The sequence below is a fragment of the Hippoglossus hippoglossus genome, chromosome 21 (genome assembly GCF_009819705.1).
Source record: "Hippoglossus hippoglossus isolate fHipHip1 chromosome 21, fHipHip1.pri, whole genome shotgun sequence".
Classification (NCBI taxonomy): Eukaryota; Metazoa; Chordata; class Actinopteri; order Pleuronectiformes; family Pleuronectidae; genus Hippoglossus; species Hippoglossus hippoglossus.
In genome coordinates this window covers 19,780,501-19,804,589 of record NC_047171.1, presented here as the reverse complement: position 1 = coordinate 19,804,589, position 24,089 = coordinate 19,780,501, and the positions used below count along the sequence as shown (strand labels likewise).

Genomic DNA, 24,089 nt, shown 5'->3' with positions numbered 1-24,089 from the left:
CGCCACCCAGACTGATGGACAGAGAAAGAGAGAGAGAGGGAGAGAAGGAGTGGATGTGTGGTGAGGAGGAGAGAGTCAAAGGTGGAAGAAAAGAGAAAGTTAAAAATAAATGAAGGAAGAAACTGTTCTTATTTTTTTCTGTACTTTGGTTTTAGGGCTTTGGTTTTTTTCCAGATATTAATATCTCTTTGTTCCTGTTAACCTGTTAAAATATTATCGCTCGAGCAAACATGGTTACTGTGCTTCAAAGTTGAGTCGACAGTTTGAGGAAGAACGTTTTATTCTTTAAATGAAAATGCATAAAATCCGATCCATAAAGAAAATACTCTCCTTGTTTATTTTGGAGGAACTTGCCCTGATGAACTTGGATGAACTTGTACAATGCCTGAAGGCCAGGACGTCTCCAAGCATCAGTACATGGACACCAATAATCAGACTATTCACATTACTTTGATTGATGTTTTCATGAGCTGCGAATAGAATATTCCAATTCATATTCCTGTTTACATCACAGCATAGTCTGATTATGACACCAAGCAGTTGTTATATCTTGTTGAGGAATGCAAATAAATATGACGTTATATTGGGATTTACATTTAAACATGTCTAAGGTCGGAATACTACATGTTTTCATTTGATTATCACTTGTTTGACCTTACTCAGGTTAAAGGTATCAGGGAAATGCTTGGCTGTGTCTTATATCAGAAAATTGGTGTCCATGTAAATTGAATCTTTGTTGTGGATGCAGTCATGGTCAAAATCTGGTTGACAGCCCAAATCCAAAGGTGTGGAGATTATTAGAGCAACAGACGTGTTCTCTTTGAATGTGGGTGTTATGTCCCTGAAGACTTTTCAGATTCTATAGTTTTTGACTGGTGCAGCGCTCTCGTCTGATAATCTGGATGATTTTTGGACACATGATCGTCTGCAGTCCTGAAGGAAAGGGTTCTCACTTTGGTTTTGGTTTTAACTAACACTAGTAGCTGAATGCAGTTTTTGAGGCTAAATGCGATTGGATTTCTCCCTTTTCTGCACCAAACATTCACAGTGTTTATGTGTTTCAAAGTAATTTTACATAAATTATCTTCATCACAGCGACAGGAGGCTTCATACCTGATACCGGATATATGTTACTGTTGATAAATGATGATGCATGTGATGTATTTAAAAATAATGAGGATTAGAGATAAAGTGTGTGTGTGCCTGTGTGTGTGCCACACAGTGTCACTGTGGGAAAGTCTAATGAACCAAAGACACAAAGCTGCTGATTTAAATCTGCACTTTACTCGACGTCATTACCATAATCTTATTTATAAACACGAAGAAAACAAGCAAACATAACGACGTGTGTGTGTGCGTGTGTATATGTTAACGAAGGTGACGTTGTGACACCTGACTGACGATTACGTAGACATTTAGGTTTCGTTTCTGATTGGCTGCAGGTGATCGTTAACACCCCCCCCCCCCCCCCCGCCCTTTCTCAGACACTCTCCCTCTCTCTCTCTCTCTCTCTCTCTCTCTCTCTCTACACAACAGCAACAGCCACATAATTAATAATATCAAGAAAATTGTTTCCCGCTTTTCCCCCATTGTCATTGTTCACTGGTCAATATTATTACGTATGTATTTGTTTATTTTCTATTCCTCATGTTTCGTGTGTTTTTATTCCTCCTTCCTTTGTGGGGAATATATCAAATAAAAAAATCATACAGAGAAATCAAATAAATCAGAAAAGCTGAAAATAAACAAATAAAGTCTAATTATTCCACATTAAATTGACCACACAGTCAGTTAACCACAATAAGCTATTATTATAATACTTTTAAATCTAATATAATTTTAATTATTTCTATTTCATAAGGAAACGCAGAACATCGTCCGCCCTCGCTCCTAAACAGATAAAACCTGTAGAGGCAATTAGCGCTGATTGCGTGTGAATGCGCAGCGCAGCTCGGTCATATTTGCGCACAATGCTGTCTGTCACCTTCAGTTAGCGTCAGTGGATCAGTCAGAGGCCCAGTGAGCAGCAGCATCAGGGCCACACATGCTATCTGCGCTCACTGCGCGCTAATTGAAATGTTGAGGATCATAACCGTTAAAAACAATTTCGCACACTTCGTTAATTAACGTTAAAGATGCTCGTCAACGGCAGCTGCTGGACGACAGCGGGTCGAAACGGAAAACACCATATTTATTCCAAAAGCGCGGCCAGGAAACATATTGCGCTCCTTATTGAGGCTTCGACCCGTTTTTACTGTGCGTGAGGAGACGAGTGAGTTCACGCTCGGACGGTTTATTGACTAAATAATACTACTAATACTAATACTAATGCTAATAAATAATAATAATGATAATATCAGGAATTTCCAATCAAAACTATTGTCTCAGGTATTTACAAAATTACAAAAATATCTGTGGGGTATTAAATTTAAATCTTCACATGTATATCATAAATAATCACAGTTTTTGCACAAAACATATGATGTTATAATTTATGTACAATATTGAAATGACGTCTGATTTATTCTATTCCTGTTTCCTGAACAATCAGACGATCAACAGTTCAATTCCAAGGGCGCAATGTGTTTTCCTCTGTGCGTAAAATCCATCCACACGCGGCCCGAACCTTTCCACAAGAAGGGGCCACATGCGGGACGGAGTGTGTCTGATTTCACTTCATAGTGATGCTGTGTGTCGGTAATTACATCAGGCTGAGGACCGTCCGTCGCCCTCCTCCCTCCCCTCTCTCCCATCCGCCTCCCTCCCTCCCTCCCTTGCACGGATCTGATTGGCCGCCGGGTGGCTGCCGGGACACACACCGCGTTGTCCCGGTGAAGCGGCCTCTGTGCGCTATAAAAGCCCGCGGTCACACGCAGCCGTGCCAAATGGGCTGTCACACGCGCTTTGGAGTAACCCGTGGATTTGACGTATAGGTTTTCACATCGTCGCGCTTGGAAACTTTCTCGGTGAGTGTTTCATTTGGCAATTTGAGTAATTATTGATGTTTTACCAGACTTTATTTATGGCAAACCAGAGGCAGACAGAGCATGAAAGTCTGTGCGCACTCACTGAACTTTAGGTTTTGAAGTGGCGTTAACATATGACAGCATGTAAAGCCAAAATGTGTCAGTACATACATTATTAATTATTAAGTCAACAGATGAAATTGCAATAAGCCTTTACTTCTTATCACCAGTCGTTGGATTAACCTTTGGCCTCACCTGTGGATTTTAGGCTTCACTAAATCAACTGTGTTTCCTCCTCAGAGCTCCGTGCTGGACCAGAACCATGGCCTCTGATACGAGCCGCGTGTCGAGCAGACCCTCCTCCCCCGAGGTGGACGACAGCTTCATGGCAACCCTGAAGAAGTCAGTGCACGGATTCTCAGGCGCAGTGTCCTCCACGCAGAGCGACTCTCCATCCGACATCCCCGGCCTGCACAGCCTGCACAGCCTGCACCAACTGCACAGCCTGCACAGCCTGCACGACCTCTCCGCCTCCGACGACGAGTCCCTCGCGGCCCTGAGGTTGGCCAAGAAAGACCGTAAACTCCTGTCAGAGAACGAGCTGCAGTCGATCCGCCTCAAGATCAACAGCCGCGAGAGGAAAAGGATGCACGACCTCAACGTGGCCATGGACGGACTTCGGGAGGTCATGCCCTATGCGCACGGGCCGTCGGTGCGTAAACTCTCCAAAATCGCCACCCTGCTGCTGGCGAGAAACTACATCCTGATGCTGAGCAACTCGCTGGAGGAGATGAAGCGCTTGGTCAGTGAGATCTACGGCAGCAGCGCGCACCACGGCGGCTTCCACCCGTCAGCCTGCGGGACTATGACACACGCTGGGCCCGTGCCGGGACACCCGGCTGCCCCCCACCCCGCACACCCGGCGGTGCACCACCCGCTCCTCCCGCCGGCAATCTCCTCCGCGTCTCTTTCCGCGCCCGGCATCTCCGCCGTCACCTCGGTCAGACCCCACCACGGACTCCTCAAAGCTCCCGTTCCCGGTGCAGGGCCGCTGGGCAGCAGCTTCCAGCACTGGGGCGTTGGCACCGGGATGCCCTGTCCGTGCAGCATGTGCCAAGTCCCGCCTCCGCATGTGTCCAGCATGAGCTCCGTCCCCATGCCGAGGCTGACCAGCGACTCCAAGTGACTCCAAACCCAATGGAGACGAACTTTTTTGGTGTTGTCACAGACTCTCTCTCCTCTTATTACATGTTTTTATTTATCTTTGTCGCTGAATCCGTTGCGTGGACGGAGCCAGTAAAGACGATTGCATTGATTTTCCTCACTGGGACTTTGGGGGTTTTGCAACTAACTTAGTGTTTTATGGTGATTAACCTCAGTTGTAAGCGGTGTTTCTTCTCAGAGCTCAAAAAGCACAACGAAATTCCTTTTAATTCTGGAAAACCTTAATGATCCAGTCTTCTATTCGTCTATTTGAACATCAAACTCTCTGGTGATTTAAGGGGCCTGCAGAGGGAAAAGCCCCAACTTGAATCCAACCACAAATGTAGTGTAAATATGTAGAATCATCTGTTTAAATAGTGGGAGATATTATATATTATAGTCTTGTTAATGTGTGGGAAGTCTCCTCCTGCCCTCACATGTTGCACCTGCTTTATTCTGTCCTCTGTTTCTCTCCCTGTTTTCTGCCCAGTGGGTTGTCTTTCACTGTCCGGCCCACACAATGGCCACTTCTTTATTTTTTTAAATAAACAGAAAATGATATTTATTTACTTATTTTGAACGTGAATTTCAGATGAATCTCTGATGATGTTGGGTTTGAAAATGTAAAATAAAGACGATTAATTGCAAAGTCTTTGGCGATGTGTTTTATTTAAATGTTTTACATATAGCACAATACAAAAGAGAACATTTGGGAAGGAGAATCAAAGCAGCACAAAAAGGCTTAAAGTCTAAACATTATCATAGAGAGACAATCTTCGTGTTTATTAATATAATGATTAAACTATTTTACTTTACTTTATAAGCTTTACAAAGACAAATTCCAACCTACCTGGATGTGACCACTATTATGATTATTTTCATTTTCGTTATAGTAAAGATATTGAAATAGCTGGGAAATGTCCAAAACGTTTTTTCCCCATGAATATAACCTAATATACTTATTTATTTCTTAATTAAATTTAGAATGTATATTTAATTTCTTGAACAAAATCTGCAGAATTTAAACAGAAAATTTAAATAAACCCTTACCCTAACATTTGTTTAGAAAACTTTAAAAACTCTTCCTAATCCTATAATTACCAATTTGATATCCATGTAGGACTAATACTAATAATTACACAATAAACTAAAAATACTAATTAGGCATACATTTCAAGCATGTCAGAAGATGTCTTTTCTTACTTTTTTTTTCTTAAGTACAATCAAAGTACAAATAAATAAAATAAACACGTTTTATATAATGTTAATATTTTGTGATATTGTGGTGTGGTGTGCATTAAAAACCAACCCGTCTCCTGCAGGATGGTTCAGATCACAGCCCAGTCAGTGTGTGATCCTTCATTGATTCAAGGTGACTTCACCTGCACATCTGGATGTCCGTCCTGCACAATAAAAGATTGACATATATCAGATTCTGAAATCATTTCTGTTTTATGATCTTTATAACAAGAGGGACGTCCATGAAGAACTGCTCATCGAGTCATTTGTTATTCACAAAGTTGTTCTTGCAGTAAGAAGCCACAGTGATGAGTAAAGGCTGGTGCACAGTTCGGGGAAAGGCAGCAGCTGCACAGCAGATTGTCAATGCTGTTGCAATGTTTTCCGAAGGCTTTTGAAGCTGGAACGATATAAACTGAATCTCTGAATATTCATACACGCATTTGTTTATTCGTCTCATTACTCGGACTGAATTATTCAAAGTCCTTCAGTGTTTTGTAGGACGTTTCAAAGAGTAAGAGGTCGGTCGATGCAATGCAACAGAAATACAGTCTGTTTACAGGTCAGAAAAAGTCTCAGCCTGTGGAAGCTACTTTTACATATTAGAAAAATAGAAGATAAAAAACTTTAGATTTACTTATATTACTAATTAAAAATGTCCTTTGTACATTCTTAAAATCACTCAGCGTTCAGTTCGACACCATATTTTCTCTGTCTGACTTCTGCAGAATCCATCCCACCAAAAAAGGAAGAAGTATGAATAAGGTTTTGCTCATGTGAAAGTGTGTCTCTTATTATCTCAAAATACTTTTCACTTTAGTATGAGAGGGGCTAATACCAAGTAACCACCATTTAATATTACAAAATCAAAACAAATATTGAATTAATAATGGTGTTTTTAAAGTGGTGTATTAATTAAATCACATATTTTAGCATGAAGCATAGCTGAAACAGACTGAAATGTTTCACACAGCTACACAAGTCGACAGATGAGCAAAAGCAGATACAACAAGGTTGAGAGAGTGTAAACCTCACTAAGGATAACACCCCGTCTTCAAAATTTCATGAATTCTTCTTTGGGTCCTGTTACAACCCTGCACAAAATTTCATGGAAATCGGTGGAGTAGTTTTTTTGTAATCCTGCTGACAGACTGACAAACAAACAGCAATGAAAACACAACCTCCTGGAGGTAAAAAAAAGAACTCCCTTCACAGCAAAACAACATCCATCAAAAATTGAACATCGCTTATTAATGATATTGTTACTGTAGTTTGTGGATTGACACAAAATGATCTAAAATCCATTAAATAATTGAAAGAGTCTGATTGTAAACTTGTACATCTGCAGTCGACCTTCACCTTCACCTCTGATTTTGGCCTCCAGCTGCTTTCACGTTTAACAAAACATTTTCATGACACGTAAAAGAATAAATTGTGGGATTATTTGTCTTAGAACATCTGTTTTACCTCAACTATTTTCCCCCAGAGTTTTCCAAGCGCCATTTGTCAGCACAAAATGCAGTTAACATGAGTTACTGAGGATCGTATTGCTAAAATAATTAGGCCGCCCTCTCCCCCATGATGCCCTCTCTCTAGTGTTGATTCCAACAAATTATCTCCTCTGCCCTTAAAAACTCAGGAACAGCGAAGTCCAAGGTTCAGTGGTCAGGAAGTCAATATTATACAACAAATCAAATTAATTAATTATAGGAAAAACAAACAGCATTTTGGTAAATTGTTATTTCACAGCAGCATCAGTGCTGCTTGTCATAAAGTCTCTGAAATCTACTGGAGAGATGGACAACGCTGTTTAAAAGATTTTATTCAACTTTAGAGTCAGTGCAGTTGTGTTTAAAGCTAATGAACACACAGGCACATTCACGCTGGATGATGCACATTGAGGTAAAATGCATCAGTGTGACCTGGAAGTGAAGATTACTTCATATGTGTATTCAGAAACAAGGGAAGACACTGGAAGGAAATAAACCTAATTTTGCTTAGATTACATCTTAATGAGGAAATGTTTTTAATGGACACACTCATACTGTGTTGCATCGTGAATCATGTCATATTGTATCATATCTCATTGTATTGCATCGTGTTTTGTTATGTCGAATCGTAATGTATTGTATCGTATTGTATCGAATTGTGTCGAAGTGTGTCGTATCGTAAATGAGTTGAGACTCGGCTGACAAACACACTTGTGCTGTTTTGTGTCGCTTATTTTACCGTACTATACCGTACTGTACTGTATCGTGATGTTTATTGTCTTGTTGTATCATATCGTGTTGTGTCTTGTCATGTTGTGTTGTAACGTATCGTATCATATCGTATTGTAAATGGGTCAAGATTTGGTTGCTGCCAAAGCCATAATTTTCATGATTACTCTATCAAACTCTTGACTGGACCCATGATGCCCTTTGTGGAAGCATCTGCATTCCCTCATTTATGGAAATGACTTCAACATAAGTAGAAGCAGCGGCTTTTAACATGACTACGTTCAACAGCCGCACGATTCTACTGAAGGTTCATTGATTGAACTAAATTCATTATGATTCATAGAAAAAAATAGTCATTGAAATCTAATGGTGAAGAAAAATCATATTGAAACCTCTTTTATGGTTGATTCATTTATTTGTCAGTGAACCTTAAAGATGTTTTTTTCCTCTAAAGCTGGAAAACAACGGCATCTGACACTCATGAGAAGGTTTTTCTGTTAAAACTCCAAGATAAACATGGTGCCGAAGTTAAAAGAGAAACTGTGTGAGAAGCATCTTTTCAGCTCGGCCTGGAAGATCTGGTCAATAGCAGCTGGGCTTCACATCCCTGTGTCTGGATTTGAATAAACAGCTCCTTATCCACTGTTGGTGGCAGGCTGACTTATCCATTGATGCTGCGAGTCCGAGGTTGGTTCTGTGACAGTTTAAATATTCATAACTTTGGACAGAAGGGGAGCATCAGTCTTACACTGTTGTAACTGGATTTAAACCTTCCTGAAAACACTGCACAGATGTACACCCTTTTTCAGCTCGGCGCATCATGTTGTGTTAGCCGAAAGGATTAAAGATTGGTGGGATGCATCAAAGGTGGCAGAGTAAGAGAAACAGAAAGAGAAACATAGTCAATGATGGAGCAAAGGAGAGGAGATAAACAAACAGAGAAGCTGTAAGAGACAAAGGCGGGATTTAACACTTACAAGGGAATAGATGGAGCTCGAAGGTGAATATGAGACCTCAGAGGTCACTCTTTCCCATGGGACCGGTGTTTATTCCATCACAGCTCATCTGCTCACTATTTACCAATGGGAAACACTGTGACACATAAAGCACTGACTGTATTGAATAGAAAAGCAACAAGTGGGGGCTTCGCTAAGAATAAATCATGTGTTCTTGTTTCTCAGAGCAATGCGAGGATGCCTTTTTATGAAGCTCTATGGCAGCTAGAAGCACAGCACTGTGATCAACATTAAACTTCAACTGCACTAAGTGGGCGTTATGGTGATCGTGAATAATGCCCACATCATCATCCAAGCTGGGATTGCAACTGGGAAAATGGATTTCTCTGGCACATATAGGCTACTACAGCAAAGCAATGAAACAGGATGGGAAAAAAAAACTTCATTCAAACTGGCCAATGTACACATCAATTTGTACCTGCACATCTATTGCACTTCTGTCCGTCCTGGGAGAGGAATCCCTCACTTGTGTCTCTCTGTGAGCCTTGAAACAGTGTTTTTAGCCTAAATGTCCTCTGATATCTTACTCTTAGCTACTGCTGCAGTTCTCGTGAGAACTTGTGAGCATCGAAAAAACTTGTGATAGCTGCCGTTTTGAGTTGAATTTGAATGTCGGCGTGCAAATAAAATGTGATTGTTTCATTTGATCAGGTGCTGAGACATTGGCCAGGCAAGCCTTCACCTGATTGGGATAGTTAGGTGTCATCAGCATAGCAGGACTACAGAAAGACAATTTATACCATCACCTGCGTAGACTCCTTTACGAAGGTCTGACCTGCCCGTGGACCGAGTGGTGTGAATGTCCGCCTCTGCCAAAGAAATTGGTCGAGCGTACGAAAGCGAACATGGCAGCATGAAGGAAGCTCTTGCCGGCCCAACCAGCACAAACCTTCATCAGGTTGCAATGCACGCCAGCCTTTGCCCATACTGCCATCACCAGCATTAATATCTGAGCCTTGTATGGGTCCAGTTGCAGTTCTTGTATTAACAGGTTGGGTCCAGAATTGATGAAGGAGTAGTAACGGAGAGCAAGTGTTTGCAGTCTGGGCCAAAGCGGAGAAACTTAGGGCGTTTTATTAACTGCGGGACATGATAAAGATTTTCCTATGATTTAATGTCTTTCTGAAAGTCATTCTAATAAGGAGGAGGCGAGGAGACAGAATGTAAAAGGTCGTGGACACATATCAGATCTGCAGGAACTCTGAAGCATTTATTAAATTATCAGGAGATTAGTGCAGCCTGAAGTTAAATGCTTAAAACACCACTGAGTGATGTGCGTGCGTGCGTGTGTGTTTGTGTGTCTAACAATCGAAGAGGAGCAGCAGATGAACTACCCGATCGGGTGGATCAATGTGTTTGGTAAAAGCCCAGCGGGACAAAGACAGAAGGGAGTGAGAGAGAGAGTAAAGGAAAGCGAAAGAAACAAAGCGAGAGAGCAGAAGATCCATTGAGTGTGTTTTCTGTGGCTGAAGAATTGTCCCCAGTGGCTTTGAAAAGAGGGATAATCCTGTCGAGTAAGCAGACCTTTGGATATTCATGACTGGCCGAGCGGCTCGGCGGACTGAAGGAGGACACAGTCAGGATGGGATTAAACATCAAAGTGAATGTGAGCAGGACCGGGGACGTGAATCAACCAGTGCAGAAACACAGAGGTATCAGAGGGCTGTGCTGGGGGGCAGTGGATAACCAGGGAACAGTTGTCTGGTGGGTGGACAACACTTTGAATGACTCCAGCATGAGGGCCTTTCAGGAGAGTGACATGGTGTGTGCACCTGCCCCCAATCTGAGAAACATATCCATACACAAGCAGCTGTTTTAGTAAGAAAGGTCTGTTGAGCTGCTGATACTTAGTGCTAATTGCCCGTTTAATAATTGCTCTATATGCAGTCGTGTTTTTCATCCTTATGGCAACTGCTTGTGTTCGTCCCCTCCCTGTCTCAATATGACAATACCCCTGTGTACAAAGCCAGATCCATGAAGCAACATATTTCTCTGTTTGATGTGAAGTAACTTTGCAAGGAACCTTTTGCAACCCTGCAGGATGAAATGAAACACCCACGTGGACAGTTCTTATCACCCTACATGAGTGTTGGAGATCACTGATGCTCTCGTGTCACAATGGGAGCAAATCCCCTGCAGCCAGGATCTTGATATTTAGATTAGTGGAGGCGGTTGTGGCTGCAGAATCAATCCCATGGTTTATATACTCAACAATTAACCATGGGTGATTGTCTAAAGATATGGGCCCAGAGTCCGATATGAATAAGCCTCTGGGGGCAACAGCGCGTAGGTGGGAAGTTACGATGTACAAATACTTCTTTACTAAGTAGATTTTTCAGGTATCTGTCCTTTACTTGAGTATTTATTTACCTGACGACTTTTTACTCGTACTCCCTATTTGAACACAAATATCTGTACTTTCTACTCCTTACATTCTCAAAACTGGCTCGTTACTTGTTTCGACCTCCACAGTCATACTTGTTGTAGGTGTTTTAGGTCCAGACGACATTTTGGCTGATCTCAGCGAACAGCATATGAAAGCAGATCAATTAAAAAGCCTTGAGCTGATGTATCTCAGTCAATGTGTTCCTCCTCTTTTTCTCTTGACACAGACTTTTTACCTGCGGGAAACATGCATTTTTAGACGAAGGTCCAACTTAAGGTCTAACATAGTCTTTAGTGTATTGTCTAGCATTTGTTTTTGAATATTTAGTTTTAGTTTTTTTTGTTTTATTTGTCCAAGTTTAGAGACAAGCAAGACCTTATCTTTCACTGCATTAGATAATTTATCCACTTATGCTCATATCATCAAAACATAATAATGAACATAAATAATTCAACAGCAAAAGGAACACTGTGGTGATTAGTTTGGATAATCCAACAGGCTCAGTGTAAAATGCTTGATGATTAATAAGCTAACTCTCTTTTGCAGTTTGTTGCATTTTGCTTTCATCATTAGATACTGTAGATTATTCATAACCGGAGAATAACTTCTGTGGTTTGAGAATAGACCAGTTCACTGTGAGTAAATCTGCCTCTGACACCAAGAGATGTTTTAATAACTACAACCCCAATTTGTCAAGTTAGTGAAGCCTGCTATCGTGTTGCACAGGAACATATGTCTGCGCTCGAGTTGTCGCTTCCCTGGGGTCTGCTGTTTCATAAATCAAATTAGCACCACACTCAGATCACTGGGTATCATCTATCTATCTATCCATCTATCTATCTATCCATCTATCCATCTATCTATCTATCTATCTATCTATCTATCTATCTATCTATCTATCTATCTATCTATCTATCTATCTATCTATCTATCTATCTATCTATCTATCTATCTATCTATCTATCTATCTACCTACCTACCTATCTATCTATCTATCTACCTACCTATCTACAGTGTATCCATCCATGATTTTTATGTCTGAATTTAAACTTTTATAAAACTAATCGGTCAGGGTCTTCGTATCTGACTCTCGTAGTAAACGCTCCTCAGTGGGAGACCCGTCTTTAGTTTTCCTAACATCTGTGATAAACCTGCTGCAGTTTGATCAGGGTGGAAGTTGAATAGAAGAAGGAGAGTAGTGGCTGCTTCAGTCTGAGCGCTCAGGTCTTAGTGGGGATTTGATTGTGCTGAGAGTCTGTGAGGAGCAGGAGCACAGTGGGAGGTGAATGAGGAGGAGGAGGAGGAGGCTGTAAGGCAAGAGAGAGGGGGTAGTAACTGTGTGTGTGTGTGTGTGTGTGTGTGTGTGTGTGTGTGTGTGTGATAAAGTGTGTAGGCCGACAGATGTGTCCGTCAAGGCCTGAAAGAATCATCTTACATCCACTGCATCCATCTGCCAACATAGAGCGGCAAGAGTTTCTGAAACGAGAACAATGTGGTCCAATGCAAAATGACGTTCTCTGCTCATGAAAAGATAGAAGAAAAAGTTTTTAACCATGTATTCATCACATTACCATTTTTAACCCTGACATCACCCCCCACTGGCTCCATCTGCAAACTCAAGTTGTGCAACTTAAGTTAAAATGTAGAGAATATACAGTGTTAGGACTCTATCCACAAATAACAAACATGTCAAAAGTTTGCATGAATTTTGGTAGAATATTACCACATCTTGACATTATTTTTATTGATCTGTTGCAGTGCCCATTTCAAAACCTCTGTGTATAGAATGGGCTCTCTGCTCGGCCTGTGATGATGCTGGTTGCAGCTTTCTTTCTGAAAAGTGACCTGGAGTCATTGAGCTCAACAAGTAAAGACCTGCTGCTGATTCCTGAAGCCGCACAAAGAGCTGAAACCTGACTCAGTACGCAGAACCCTGAACTGGAGAATCAGTTGCTGTTGTCGTAAAGGCACAATTGTACCAGTACCTCAAAAACATTGAGGTTTAAACCCGTCAGTGTCTGTTTCTCTTCCGCTGCCTGAACCTCGTCACTACAACAATCCACATCTAATCTCAGAGACGTGTATCCTCATCCATCATACTGCTGCCGGCTTTCACTTTAACAGTGACTTTGGATCTCGCTGCACCGCCCTCCTCACAGACAGGGATAACCTCTGTAAACCCACCCTTGGCCTTGTACCGCTAATAAAAACCCGAAAAGAAATGCTCTCGCTGGCTCAGTGAGAAGAAGAAGAAGCTCTGTGTTTGACTTGGGATGAGGATTCCTATTGAAGTTTAGTGTCTGTGAATCCATCATTGTCACTGTTAAATAGGATCGGGGGGGGGGGGGGGGTTTGGATACTCTGTGGGAGACAGGTTAACTCACGCTTTCCTATTAGCAGCCGTCCTCCAAATCCCTGGTGGCTTTGTTTCAGAGTGGAACATCTGCTATAACAATAGATAATCAGAGTGAGGTTATGTTCAGGGGTAATTTTGAATGACCACAATAAAAGGTTGAAGTTCTTCAGTGTTACTTTTGCAAACAAATCCATGTAAAGCACAAAAACATTTGGGAAGCATTTTAAACATTCTGGGATTTCCAGGCCTTTATTTTGAAAGTGAGGACACAAGTAGATTTTGCAGGTATACGGCCACAATTACAAAAAAATAAACAGGAAGTGCCAGTAGAGCAGTTAGCACCATGAAATATGAATGTGGCAAAAGTCCATCTGTATTTAAACAACCGTGACCAACTGAGCGTGTGCAGCTATTGAGCGTGAAGCATTTAGGCTCTCTTTCACAAAGGGCCCGAGGGCTAAAACCTTACACCCCCTCCCACCTTCATTATCCCTGCCACACTATGATCAGCACCAAATGCTGACTATCCCAGGCCAGCGCTCACAAAGCATGCTGGGAAGCACAAAAGCGGACCTTCAGCCGATCGGTTCCACCTTATTAACAGCTTGTAATCTTCTCATGTCTTTGGCCAGGCCTCACGGAGCAGGAGTTAGAGCGGAGAGACGAGTGTGTCCTCCGTCCTCGCTTTGATGCAGAGCAGCCTTCTCCCTCTGAAAAGTCCTGCTCTGGTATATTTTCATTGTTGACGCTGCACCTGTTTGCCCACAGGGACGAAATCAGTCACTGGCAACTGTTAATTTCTCATTATTCACACATTGTAAACAAAGCCTCCAGCCGGTGCAGCACTGGTTTAACGCTGTGGTGTCATTGTAACTGTTTATTTGAGTTTTTATATGGAGCCCAAAACAGATGCACTCTTTATTCTTCTCTTTGAGAGTCTGGTGCAAGTTACAAACTTTTTAAATATTAATTCAATGTTTGACTTCGGATCTGATCATGGTTCTTTCCACTTAACCTTTTTTTAAATGGTCAAAATCTCAGGTCTGAGGATCATAGACCCTGTAACTCCTTTCAATAAACATTAAGTTTTCATAGTTTTTTTCTGCCACCCATGTGGTGCAGGAAGTACTTTTTACTTAAAGTAACATTTTACTCAAGTAAAAGTACAATTAAATAAACAAAGATGTACTCGAGTAAAAGTAAAAGTAACACACTAACTGTGATAGGATCATTTTTGTCTGGATTTTTAAGTTTCAGTTTGTCAATCAATGGCATCAATTAACTAATTAATTGTATGTATGAAAATATTAACATTATTTTGGAATATTTTGGAATTTAATAAATTCAAGCAAAGAAACACACCAACATCTTGTATTGGTGACAATATGCAAGATGTTAGTAGAGTATATCTGTGGTCAATAGACAGCACATTATGAACCTCTACGAATAACGTAAATAACAACAAAATGTATCAGCCATAAAGCAGGACACGTCTATTCTGAGGTTTAAAAGAAAAATCTATTTCATGTTGGGCTCCAAACCTTTAAAAAAAAAAATATATATATATACTGTATATACCAAAAAATCATTTTCAATAAACTGATAGCATTTTAATAATGTTTTGCTTATTGCTTGTTGTATTTCTGAATTATTTGTGTTAATCTGCTGAAACGTATTCAAACTCAAAAATGTAAAATATGAAAATTGTTTATTTTAGTCCGTTACATCTTATTATCTTTTGCTACTGTGCAAGTTTTCAGATTTGCCTTGTACTGATGAACTCTAAAAACGAAAGGATTTCATAACCACAGTTTTTTTCAGTGGAGGCACATTGGGTGTATTTTTCATCCTGTACTGGTGGAGTCATTGACCCAGACGTTTGGCTGAGGTGTCTTCCTGCCTGTCAGCCGCAGGAAGTGACTCCAAACAGACGAGGCATTTAGCTCCCAGGTGCAGACCAACTATTGGCCGGCCTTACCCAGATGGATAGTAGTCCTTCCACCATAAAGACACTAGTCTTCCCCCTGCCCTGAAGCCACCGGTGCTCCTGCCCTGGTCCAGCCTCATCAAAAGGAGCCTGGAAGCTGGGAGGCGGATATGCTGAGCCCCAAATCAAGCTCACTTTTCTCTGCCTGGTGGATAAAAAACGTGGGGGAGGTGCACTTTTATGTTAGACACCAGCTTCTTTCTCTCTCCTCCTTTCTGACTTCTGTATGTATGGCTCCCTGCAGGTGTCCTTTTTTTCTCTTGACACAGAAACCACATCTCCAAAAATACAGTGAAAGCATCACGGCTCGCCTTCTTTCATTACTCCGTTTAGTACGTCTCATTGTTCGACAGGCACTAGAATCAAATTGAGCTCCCACACACACACACACACACACACACACACACACACACACACACACACACACACACACACACACACACACACACACACACACACACACATACACACACACACACACACACACATTCATCCTGGCTGCCTGCACTCTGTTTTCCTGCAGGTGCGAGGGCCATCCGCCTGGCCCTTTTCATGGGGCCCTCCCTTTCCTGTCCGTCTGGAATCCATCCATTCAGCTTCAATCACAGCACCAGGCGGACGCCACCGGACCACTGGCAGGGAAGGGAAGCGCCTCCACACACATCTTTCACTTGTTGAACGACAAGAGACGAGCGGCCGGGGACGAAAGAAAGGGTCTTCCTCCTCTGCATCTCCTTCTGCTTTCATCGTAAACAACTTGCTTTCTGTGTGTAACGGTGCGGTGCTTCCCCTCTTCCCCCTGCCTTCCTTTTCTCCCTCTCAGATGGGCTTTACAAGCAGGGGGAGCGGGTGGGTGGGGGGGGGGGTGCAAAGAAGAGGACGACCAGGCTCAGTGATGCCGAGGTCTTTTTGTGGCTCATGAATGGCACATCTGAGGTTTCCAGCCTTGCTTGGTGCCCCACGCCAGCTTCACCTGTGGTCGGAGTCAATTGGTCTGTTGTCTGCCGGCCTGGAACCGTGCCCAGCTCTCTGCCAGCCAATTTGGTTAGCGTAGCCGCTCAGAGCTGAGCAACAATAACCTCCTCCTCTGCACCATCAATTAACTCTCCCCACACAATGATGTAGCCATTGACTGTTTGCCAAAACTGTTCTCTGACACAATTAACACGTACAGCTAATACCTTCTCTCCGGCACATAACAAAGTCCTTAAATGGTTGTTGAAGTTGTTGAACGGCTGCAGTGGCACATTCCATGAAGCTCACTATGTTGTTTTGTTTGTTATCTTTACAAAAGGTAATTAGTTGGCACAACTTTTATTGTTTGGAATGGTTGACTCAGAATCTTTTGTGGCAAATTAAATTTTTGGAACAAAACATATTTAGTTGGTGCAAGTACAGATGATTTTCTCAAAAAGTTAAGAGTTGGCCTCAAAACTCAAAAATCTATTGCAGTAAGTTGCCTTGAGTTTTTGAGTTTTCCTATTTTATTCATTATATTGCAAAACTACTATTATTTATTAAACTTAATGAAGACAGAGCCTCACTGAGATAAATAGGTTCCTCCACAAAAACGTCCTTGCTGACAAATGCACCAAAAAAAATAAAAAAATAAAAACAAATACAAATAATTTTCAGTCGGAAAAAGATCTGATCTCTTCATATTAAAAACTGCTGATTGGAGTTTTTCACATTCAATATGAGAGTGTGAAAACTTGTTTTAATGTTGTTTCTTGTTACTTATGTCATAACACAAAAATAAAAAAAGCTCCTCAAAAATGATTGCACTAATTGTCAACTATAACATTGTGTGTTTGAATTGTGTTTGAATGTAAAACCTTTTCCGAATATCTCTAAAACACCCACTGATCCTTTTTTCCCCCGGATATTTTCTTAGTCATCACTTGCTCCTCATTTCACTACCAAACACCAGAAAGCCAGACGTGCACATACGTGTGTTTGTAAGGAGCACATCATGTGTTGGGGAGGAGTTGAGCTGAGGTGGGGTTATGTGAGGGGACCATTTAACTCACTTTTCCACTGTGCGAGCTGCCATTCTCGCCACATGCAGCTGTGGAAGTGAGATAAAGCCGAGCTGCCACTTTAGGAAGCTCGTGCCACCAGAAACCTCTGAAGCCAAAAGTAAAGTGAGTCGTCATTGTGCTGGATGGCTCCTGTTTTCTACAATCACAGGGGAGAAGAACAAGTGGAGGGAATAAAGATTTGATCTTTGCACTTTGTGGATTTTTTTATTTCTAAAGCAGCAGTTAAGCATTTTTTTTGCTTGACTGAGAGACTACTTTTAATTTGACTCTCAAACTTTTGCTGAAGACAGTGGACTACAACTCTGAAGAGAAACACACCTTGGAGGAGACTATGAACGTGCTGTCAAACCCGGTGATCAGGGCCCAGGAACAGTCTCTACCTCTCTGTGGCCCCGGGTCTGTCCAGGACTTACCACACTGCCCTCCAGGCTTCAACCTGGGCTCCCGCCTCCACCCTGCACCACTGCTTAGCCTCCAGAGCAGCCAAAGATCGATCAAACCACAGAGGGAGCTGAGCCCTGAGGAGCAGCAGGAGCTCAGGAGGAAGATCAACAGCAGGGAGAGGAAGCGGATGCAGGACTTGAACATTGCCATGGATGCCCTGAGGGAGGTCATGGTGCCTTACGCCTCCTCACCTTCCTCCGCCTCCTCTCATGCGCACCAGCCTGGCGCTCCTCCAGGCCGCAGGCTCTCCAAGATCTCCACTCTGGTCCTGGCCAGGAACTACATCCTCCTCCTGGGTTCGTCCCTGCAGGAGATGCGGCGGCTGCTGGGAGAGGTGAGCATCGGGATGGGAGTGAACACAGGGCCGGTCCCCCGGCTGCTGCTCGCTGGAGGGTGGCCCCTCATCTCCGGCCCCAGTCAGCTCCTACTTACCCAAGAATCCATCCTCACTTCAGCGGCTGCCTCTTCTTCGTCCCCGTCGTCTTCCTCCTCCACTTCATCATCCGCTGCTGCTAAATGTCCCCTGCTGTCTCCGGGCCCCATGGAACCCTCACTGGCCCCAGTGCAGTGGAGCTCTACAGGTGCCTCAGGGGGGCCCCTGTGCCCGTGTGGAGTCTGCAGACTGCCCAGATTCAGCCACTCAGCTGCTGTGCCCAGATTCCCAAAGTGAAGAGGATCTGACGAATGGACTCGATGACTGTTACATGTATGCAACATTTTTATATGAAATTATTTTTCTAACATTTTTAACATGTTGTTAATATTTTACTACACTATATACTCACAAATATCCTTTTAAAATTGATGCAACTATGCTGTTTTTGGCACGACTGGCTCTTTGAATGTGATCACGCTTTGTTTTTCCTGTTGCACAAGAGAAAATAAACCACCTTGGAGTTTGTTGAATAGTAAATGTAATGAACGTGTGCTCGCTGCATATGACTAAGTGAAAGTTGGTGACACTTTCAGGGACCTGCAGCTGGAAGTAGTCCAAATAAAGAAATAATAGGTTCTTATAAAATAAAAATTATGCCATTTAAAGGCTTTGAAAACAAATCTAAATCTGCTTCCTACTGTGGGCAACAGAGTCCTGCATGAACACATCTTTCTCCAACATTTGGAACCTTTTTTTATTTGATGATGACTGTATTCATGTTTATCTCTGTGCTCTTATCAGTGGTTTGAAGTAGACGGGGCTGCACTGTGCAAACTGATCAAACCCAATTTTGCGTATTTGAATAAATAACAGTAGAGAAACATTAAAAATATTTTAGACTTGAAGCCCAGTTTTCAGGACATTTCAGAAAGTATGTATAAAAAAACAAAAGCTATAATAACTAACTCTAATTCTATGTGTTACACTGGGAAATAAATAGAACTAAGCTATTAGGACGAGAAAAGATGGTCACATGTATCCTGACCCTTAAAGGGTGGTAGACATGTCTATCTGTATCAAAGAATACTGAAAAGAAATAAGTGATGCAAACTATTGAATGACAAAATATAACAATCTGTCTTGAAAGAGTTGATGCATCCCCAGCGACACTGAGCAGAACTATCACTTGAGTGCAACCAGATTTAAAGGTGTCACTCAGCAGACGTCAACCCTCCGCCAAGGCCCAAAAGTTCAATTCTATCAAGCTGCACCAAATTTCACACACTCATAGAAATCAGTTCTCTAAATAGGGTTGATTTTTTATTTTTTTAAATTAAGATCCATGATTTATTTCTGTGAAATTCCATGATTAAACTGTGAAAATGTGGAAATTCTAAATTCTATAAAAGAAAGTTCCTGGAAATTCCTGGACCCGCCCCCTGTTCCAGATCTGATCAAAAAACATAGGTGAAAACATTAGAAAGAGGAAGTCAAAGCACAAATCCCAAAATGTTTAAGTGTAAATTCAGAATGTGTGAATATTACATATTGTACACGAAATTGTACATGAAAATATGTCATAACACGTACATCTGCTCAGTTTTGCTGGTGGTGCTTCACCTCTTTCTTTCTTTCTTTCATTAAAGCAAAAACTTTATTTAGACACTGTTCATTTTTAATCCACCAGCCTCATTATGGAGTCAACAATAATTGCGGTAATTGTAATCGCATCCAAAGCAGGTAAATACTAAAAGTCCCTGCTAGTGTTATCTTTTATTTACAAGTAAATTTTTGTGCAGCTAAATGTAAAAACTAACTTTTTACAGCTTTCAACCTGTTGAATCCTGCCGCACCGTCTGTCCCACACAGCTCAGAGAAGGAAAATAAAATCCAGGCAACTTCCCCCGCTGCTTTACCTCGTTCATTGGATCTGCGTCGCTGTAATTTCGGATCTACCTCACTCTCTGACAAGATGCCGACTTGAAAAGCTCCCTCCGCCCTCCACGCCACCTCAACAACAGTGAAACAGTCCTCATCTCTTCCCCCCATTCACCGCTCCACCAAGCAAAAGATCAAAACCCACCCGTGTAATTACTGCTCCGCAGAATGGAGGCCTTTTGATTATTAGCCCCCTCTTTCTCCTCCATCCTCAAATTCTTGATGTTTCTCTGTGTCGAGGAGCCCGGACGGGTGATTTGGTGCCACTCATTACACTCACTCCACAATATGCTCAAACGCCCAGAAAATGTGTCTCGCTGAATGGACTTCACTCCTGCAAACCTGCCACCCCTCTGGAAGGAAGCAGGCGGCCTCACTCTGAGCAAGAATAAGAGGCGCTGGCAGGAGGGAGGGGATTCTGCAGTGCGGCCTGCATGAATAATAATAATGAAAATAATCATAATGCTGATAAAATACTCAAAATAATTGCTACACCACCGGAATAAGAGGATTATGGAGGGCAGATATGTGAATGGTGGTGAGTGAAAGGACGGGAATCTGTCAGCATCAGGGAGGACAAAAGAGGAGCTGGATGCCATTAAGTGAGATTAAGCTAAATAAGGCTTGATTTTCTTAGAAGGAAAAGAAGGAGGAAGGAGAAGAGGGTGAGAGTGAAGGAGGAGAGAAGAGGGAGAGAGGGAGGGTCTGATTGATAGATCAAAGTAAGACGTCCAAACTTCATGTCTTTCATTTACATATAGCTGCTTTATGCCTGCGGAGGGATTAGCTACCTTGCTATTTTCTCCGGGTCCTTCTCCATTCTGCTGCCTCGGCCTCACCATCAATTCCCTCCTGCTCTCAGGATGGTTCAGCCCTTCTTCTCCTCGGCCTCCTTAATTTCTCCCCCCTTCTCCCTCTCTCCCCTTTTCTCTCTGTTTTTCCAAGAGCCTCTCACTTTCTCGCGTTTGGTGGTTTCATTGTTGCGGCGACGCAGGGGTCTGGTCAGTCTTTGTGTTAAGCACTTTAACTCATCTCCATTTCATCACTGCTGCTCAATGGGGCGAGGAGAGCTCGTAAGACAATGCACGCACACACACACACACACACACACACACACACACACACACACACACACACACACACACACACACACACACACACACACACATGATTCTGCAGATTCAGCGCTGAATACTTTTTACAGCAAATCCACAACCTGTGGTATTTTATTTTCTAGAAATGTGACTTCTTTCTCCATTTAACCAGATAAAAAAAGTCTGAATGAAATTTAAATCTTTTTAGAAATATGAGAAACACAATTGTGGAAAAAAAAACAGCACAATAAAATATAAAAACAACCCGTTTCAGATTCACAGAACAAACTAGAGTTTCCAACACTATGTAATTGTAAGTAAAATAATGGAATTTAAAGTAAATAATAATAAGTGCATTAGAAGCATGTCATTGCTCTTTTCCAGATTGTGTAACTTCAATTCACCATCAGCTTTGACTAATTTAAGTCCCCATTATTAGCTCCAAGTTTATAAATTCATTATCTACTCTTTTTATTGTGCATTTCTGCCTCTGAATATATAGTTTCTTTTTTTATGTGGAGCATTAAATACTTTTTTGCATTCCTCTGCTTCTGTAGCCTGCTCCGTCGGCACCGCTCGGCTCTGGCACATTGATTTTTATTGATTGGTGTAAAACACATCACCAGTGTGGGAATGTCACCACAGACACCAGATTTAAAACCCCTGAAGGCCTATGCAGCGAAATCATTTACCTCACTCTGATTAATGGCTTGATTTGCATGTTGTGTTTGGATTTAGGGTTTGAATATAATGGATCTTCACTTTACTTGATTTCAGATCTCTCAGGTCAATATCTGAAACAGTATCAAGTGAAACTGTGATTTGACTTGATTATCAGGCTATAACCAGATATACCAACAGTTCCAAATCAGTCTAACCAGTATAACCTACAGTAGATACAGAGCTTGAGACTGTTTGAGCACGTCTCCTCTTTTTGTCTGTGGCAAATGAACAAATCCCCATTTCAGAAAATGCCCAGAAATCACATTTAAGCTCCGTCTCAGTTGGGGGCCGTGTCCTTTGGAGGCTGCATTTGAAGACTAATTGCGTCACAGCAGCGTGACTAGTCTGTCCCAATTCGAAGGCTCCTTCAAATACTATCAACGTATGTGTCCTTCCACCCCTGAGCCACAGAGACTCCCATGGGTGGATCCTTCCCGGCCCCAAATATCCCAGGATTCATTGCGCTTCAGTGACAAATTGTTTTTTAAAGAGTTGATGGCGGCAGCAGGCGAGGAGAAAACGTCTTTAAATTGAAATTTTGGCTACGGTAAACAGTTAACATCTTTTTACAGATTTTAATCAACCGAAGAACTTCTTTCCCGTAGCTCTGTTGCTAGGTGACGGCTGTAAGAGCAGAACAAGCTGGTGGTGCAATAAGAAGACCATTTCGGTTCAGCCGATGAAGGATGCAGCCAACTTTGGCGGCATAGACCCGGTCTCCCCGAAGGATTCGGCTTCTGAATTGAGACACAGCTACATTATGGTCCCCTAGTGGCCACAGGGATCATGAATCTTATTTGTCCAGGAGGAAATCAGGAGCCATTATGATGAAGCTAAAGATGGAGAAGGTCTGTGCTGGATTAAATGGACACGAAAGCATTTAAATGTTTACCCACAGTCTTTTCTGTCGCACATATGTCTTTGCATTAACAGATTTTTACGATTCACTAAATCAACCGTACATAACCAGCGGAGCAATGGGACTTATTTCTAACTCTTTCTCAAAATTGTCCAAATCCAATTAGCTGCTCTTTGCTCCAACATGTGTCTCCAGCGTGGATCGTCCACATTGTCTTCCACTGTCCCCTCTCCTGCAGCCTCTCATCTCCGAGTGTTGTTTGCCTCCAGCCTTTGTCGTACTGTTTCACAGCACTTAACCAGTCAACGTGGGGAGTCCTTGGCTTAGGAAGTCCTGAGCCATAAATTTCATCTCCACAATGAGCGGAGCACAGGGGCTGGTCAGGACCCCCATTTACTTTCCAACCCAGCTTTTATTCATCCCCTCCCTAAATAACATCAGGCCCTCCTGTGCTGTCCCACCCTCAAATTCCTGATCCCCTGTGTCACCCCATTCTGCCTCAGACCGGGCCGATACAACGGGGTTACCGCTGAGCCCGCCGGCCCGCTCATTAAGCATCGTGTTCTCTCCCACCCATTCCAGCCCTCTGTCCTATTCACGCCGCGGCCCTCATTACAACTTTACAGGCCACCATCAGCCGTCACCTCATTACCCCGAACGACGGGCTGAGATGGTGTGTGGTCACCGGAGACGTATTGTCTTTGCAAAATCAGAAATTATCTCCAAAGATTATTTTGGCTTGGGGGGGGGAAATCAGGCTGATTTTAAGTTGAATGGGTCGAAGGGTTTGTTTTCATGTGTAAATATTGAAGGTGACGACAGTGAAAAAATCGAAACAACTCACTCTGACACTTCAGGGTCATTAGAGTTAAAAGTTAAACTCCGATTTCCTTCTGCATCTCTATTGAAGTATTTAGAAAGTCACATTAAAACTCATGTTATAAAGAGCGCGCCTCTGCCAACAGTCCCTGAAAAACACTCCCAGATATCAATGCTCTAAATATGCCTGATATATTTAATCAAGATCCATGAATTATTTCCCAGTATATTGATGAAAATGTTGGAAAAAAATACTCAATCCACACAAAAATGGTTCTTCTTCCCTGATCCACATCACATCCTCCCACCAAGTTTCATGGAAACACGTTCAGTTGTTTTTTTGTTATCTTGCTTGAATCCCAACAACCAACAAACAAACAGATGGACGCGAAAAAATGTAACCTCCTCGGTGAAGGTATGAG

At 42.3% G+C, this 24,089-nt stretch overlaps 2 protein-coding genes across 2 annotated transcripts; both read left to right on the top strand.

Annotated features, from left to right (window-relative positions):
- Positions 1-2,871: 2,871 nt before the first annotated feature.
- On the top strand, positions 2,872-4,818 carry olig2 (oligodendrocyte lineage transcription factor 2). Its single transcript, XM_034574844.1, has 2 exons — positions 2,872-2,966; positions 3,267-4,818. Exon 2 carries the CDS (start codon positions 3,289-3,291, stop codon positions 4,150-4,152), a length of 864 nt encoding a protein of 287 aa, XP_034430735.1. The 5' UTR covers positions 2,872-2,966; positions 3,267-3,288; the 3' UTR covers positions 4,153-4,818.
- A 12,611-nt stretch (positions 4,819-17,429) lies between these two features.
- Positions 17,430-19,259, top strand: olig1 (oligodendrocyte transcription factor 1). Its single transcript, XM_034574989.1, has one exon. It carries the CDS (start codon positions 17,746-17,748, stop codon positions 18,526-18,528), a length of 783 nt encoding a protein of 260 aa, XP_034430880.1. The 5' UTR covers positions 17,430-17,745; the 3' UTR covers positions 18,529-19,259.
- Positions 19,260-24,089: the final 4,830 nt, after the last annotated feature.

Bases quoted from the DNA above. Each gene is read 5' to 3' on its own strand.
- olig2 (XM_034574844.1), top strand. From the start codon at position 3,289: ATGGCCTCTGATACGAGCCGCGTGTCGAGCAGACCCTCCTCCCCCGAG.
- olig1 (XM_034574989.1), top strand. From the start codon at position 17,746: ATGAACGTGCTGTCAAACCCGGTGATCAGGGCCCAGGAACAGTCTCTA.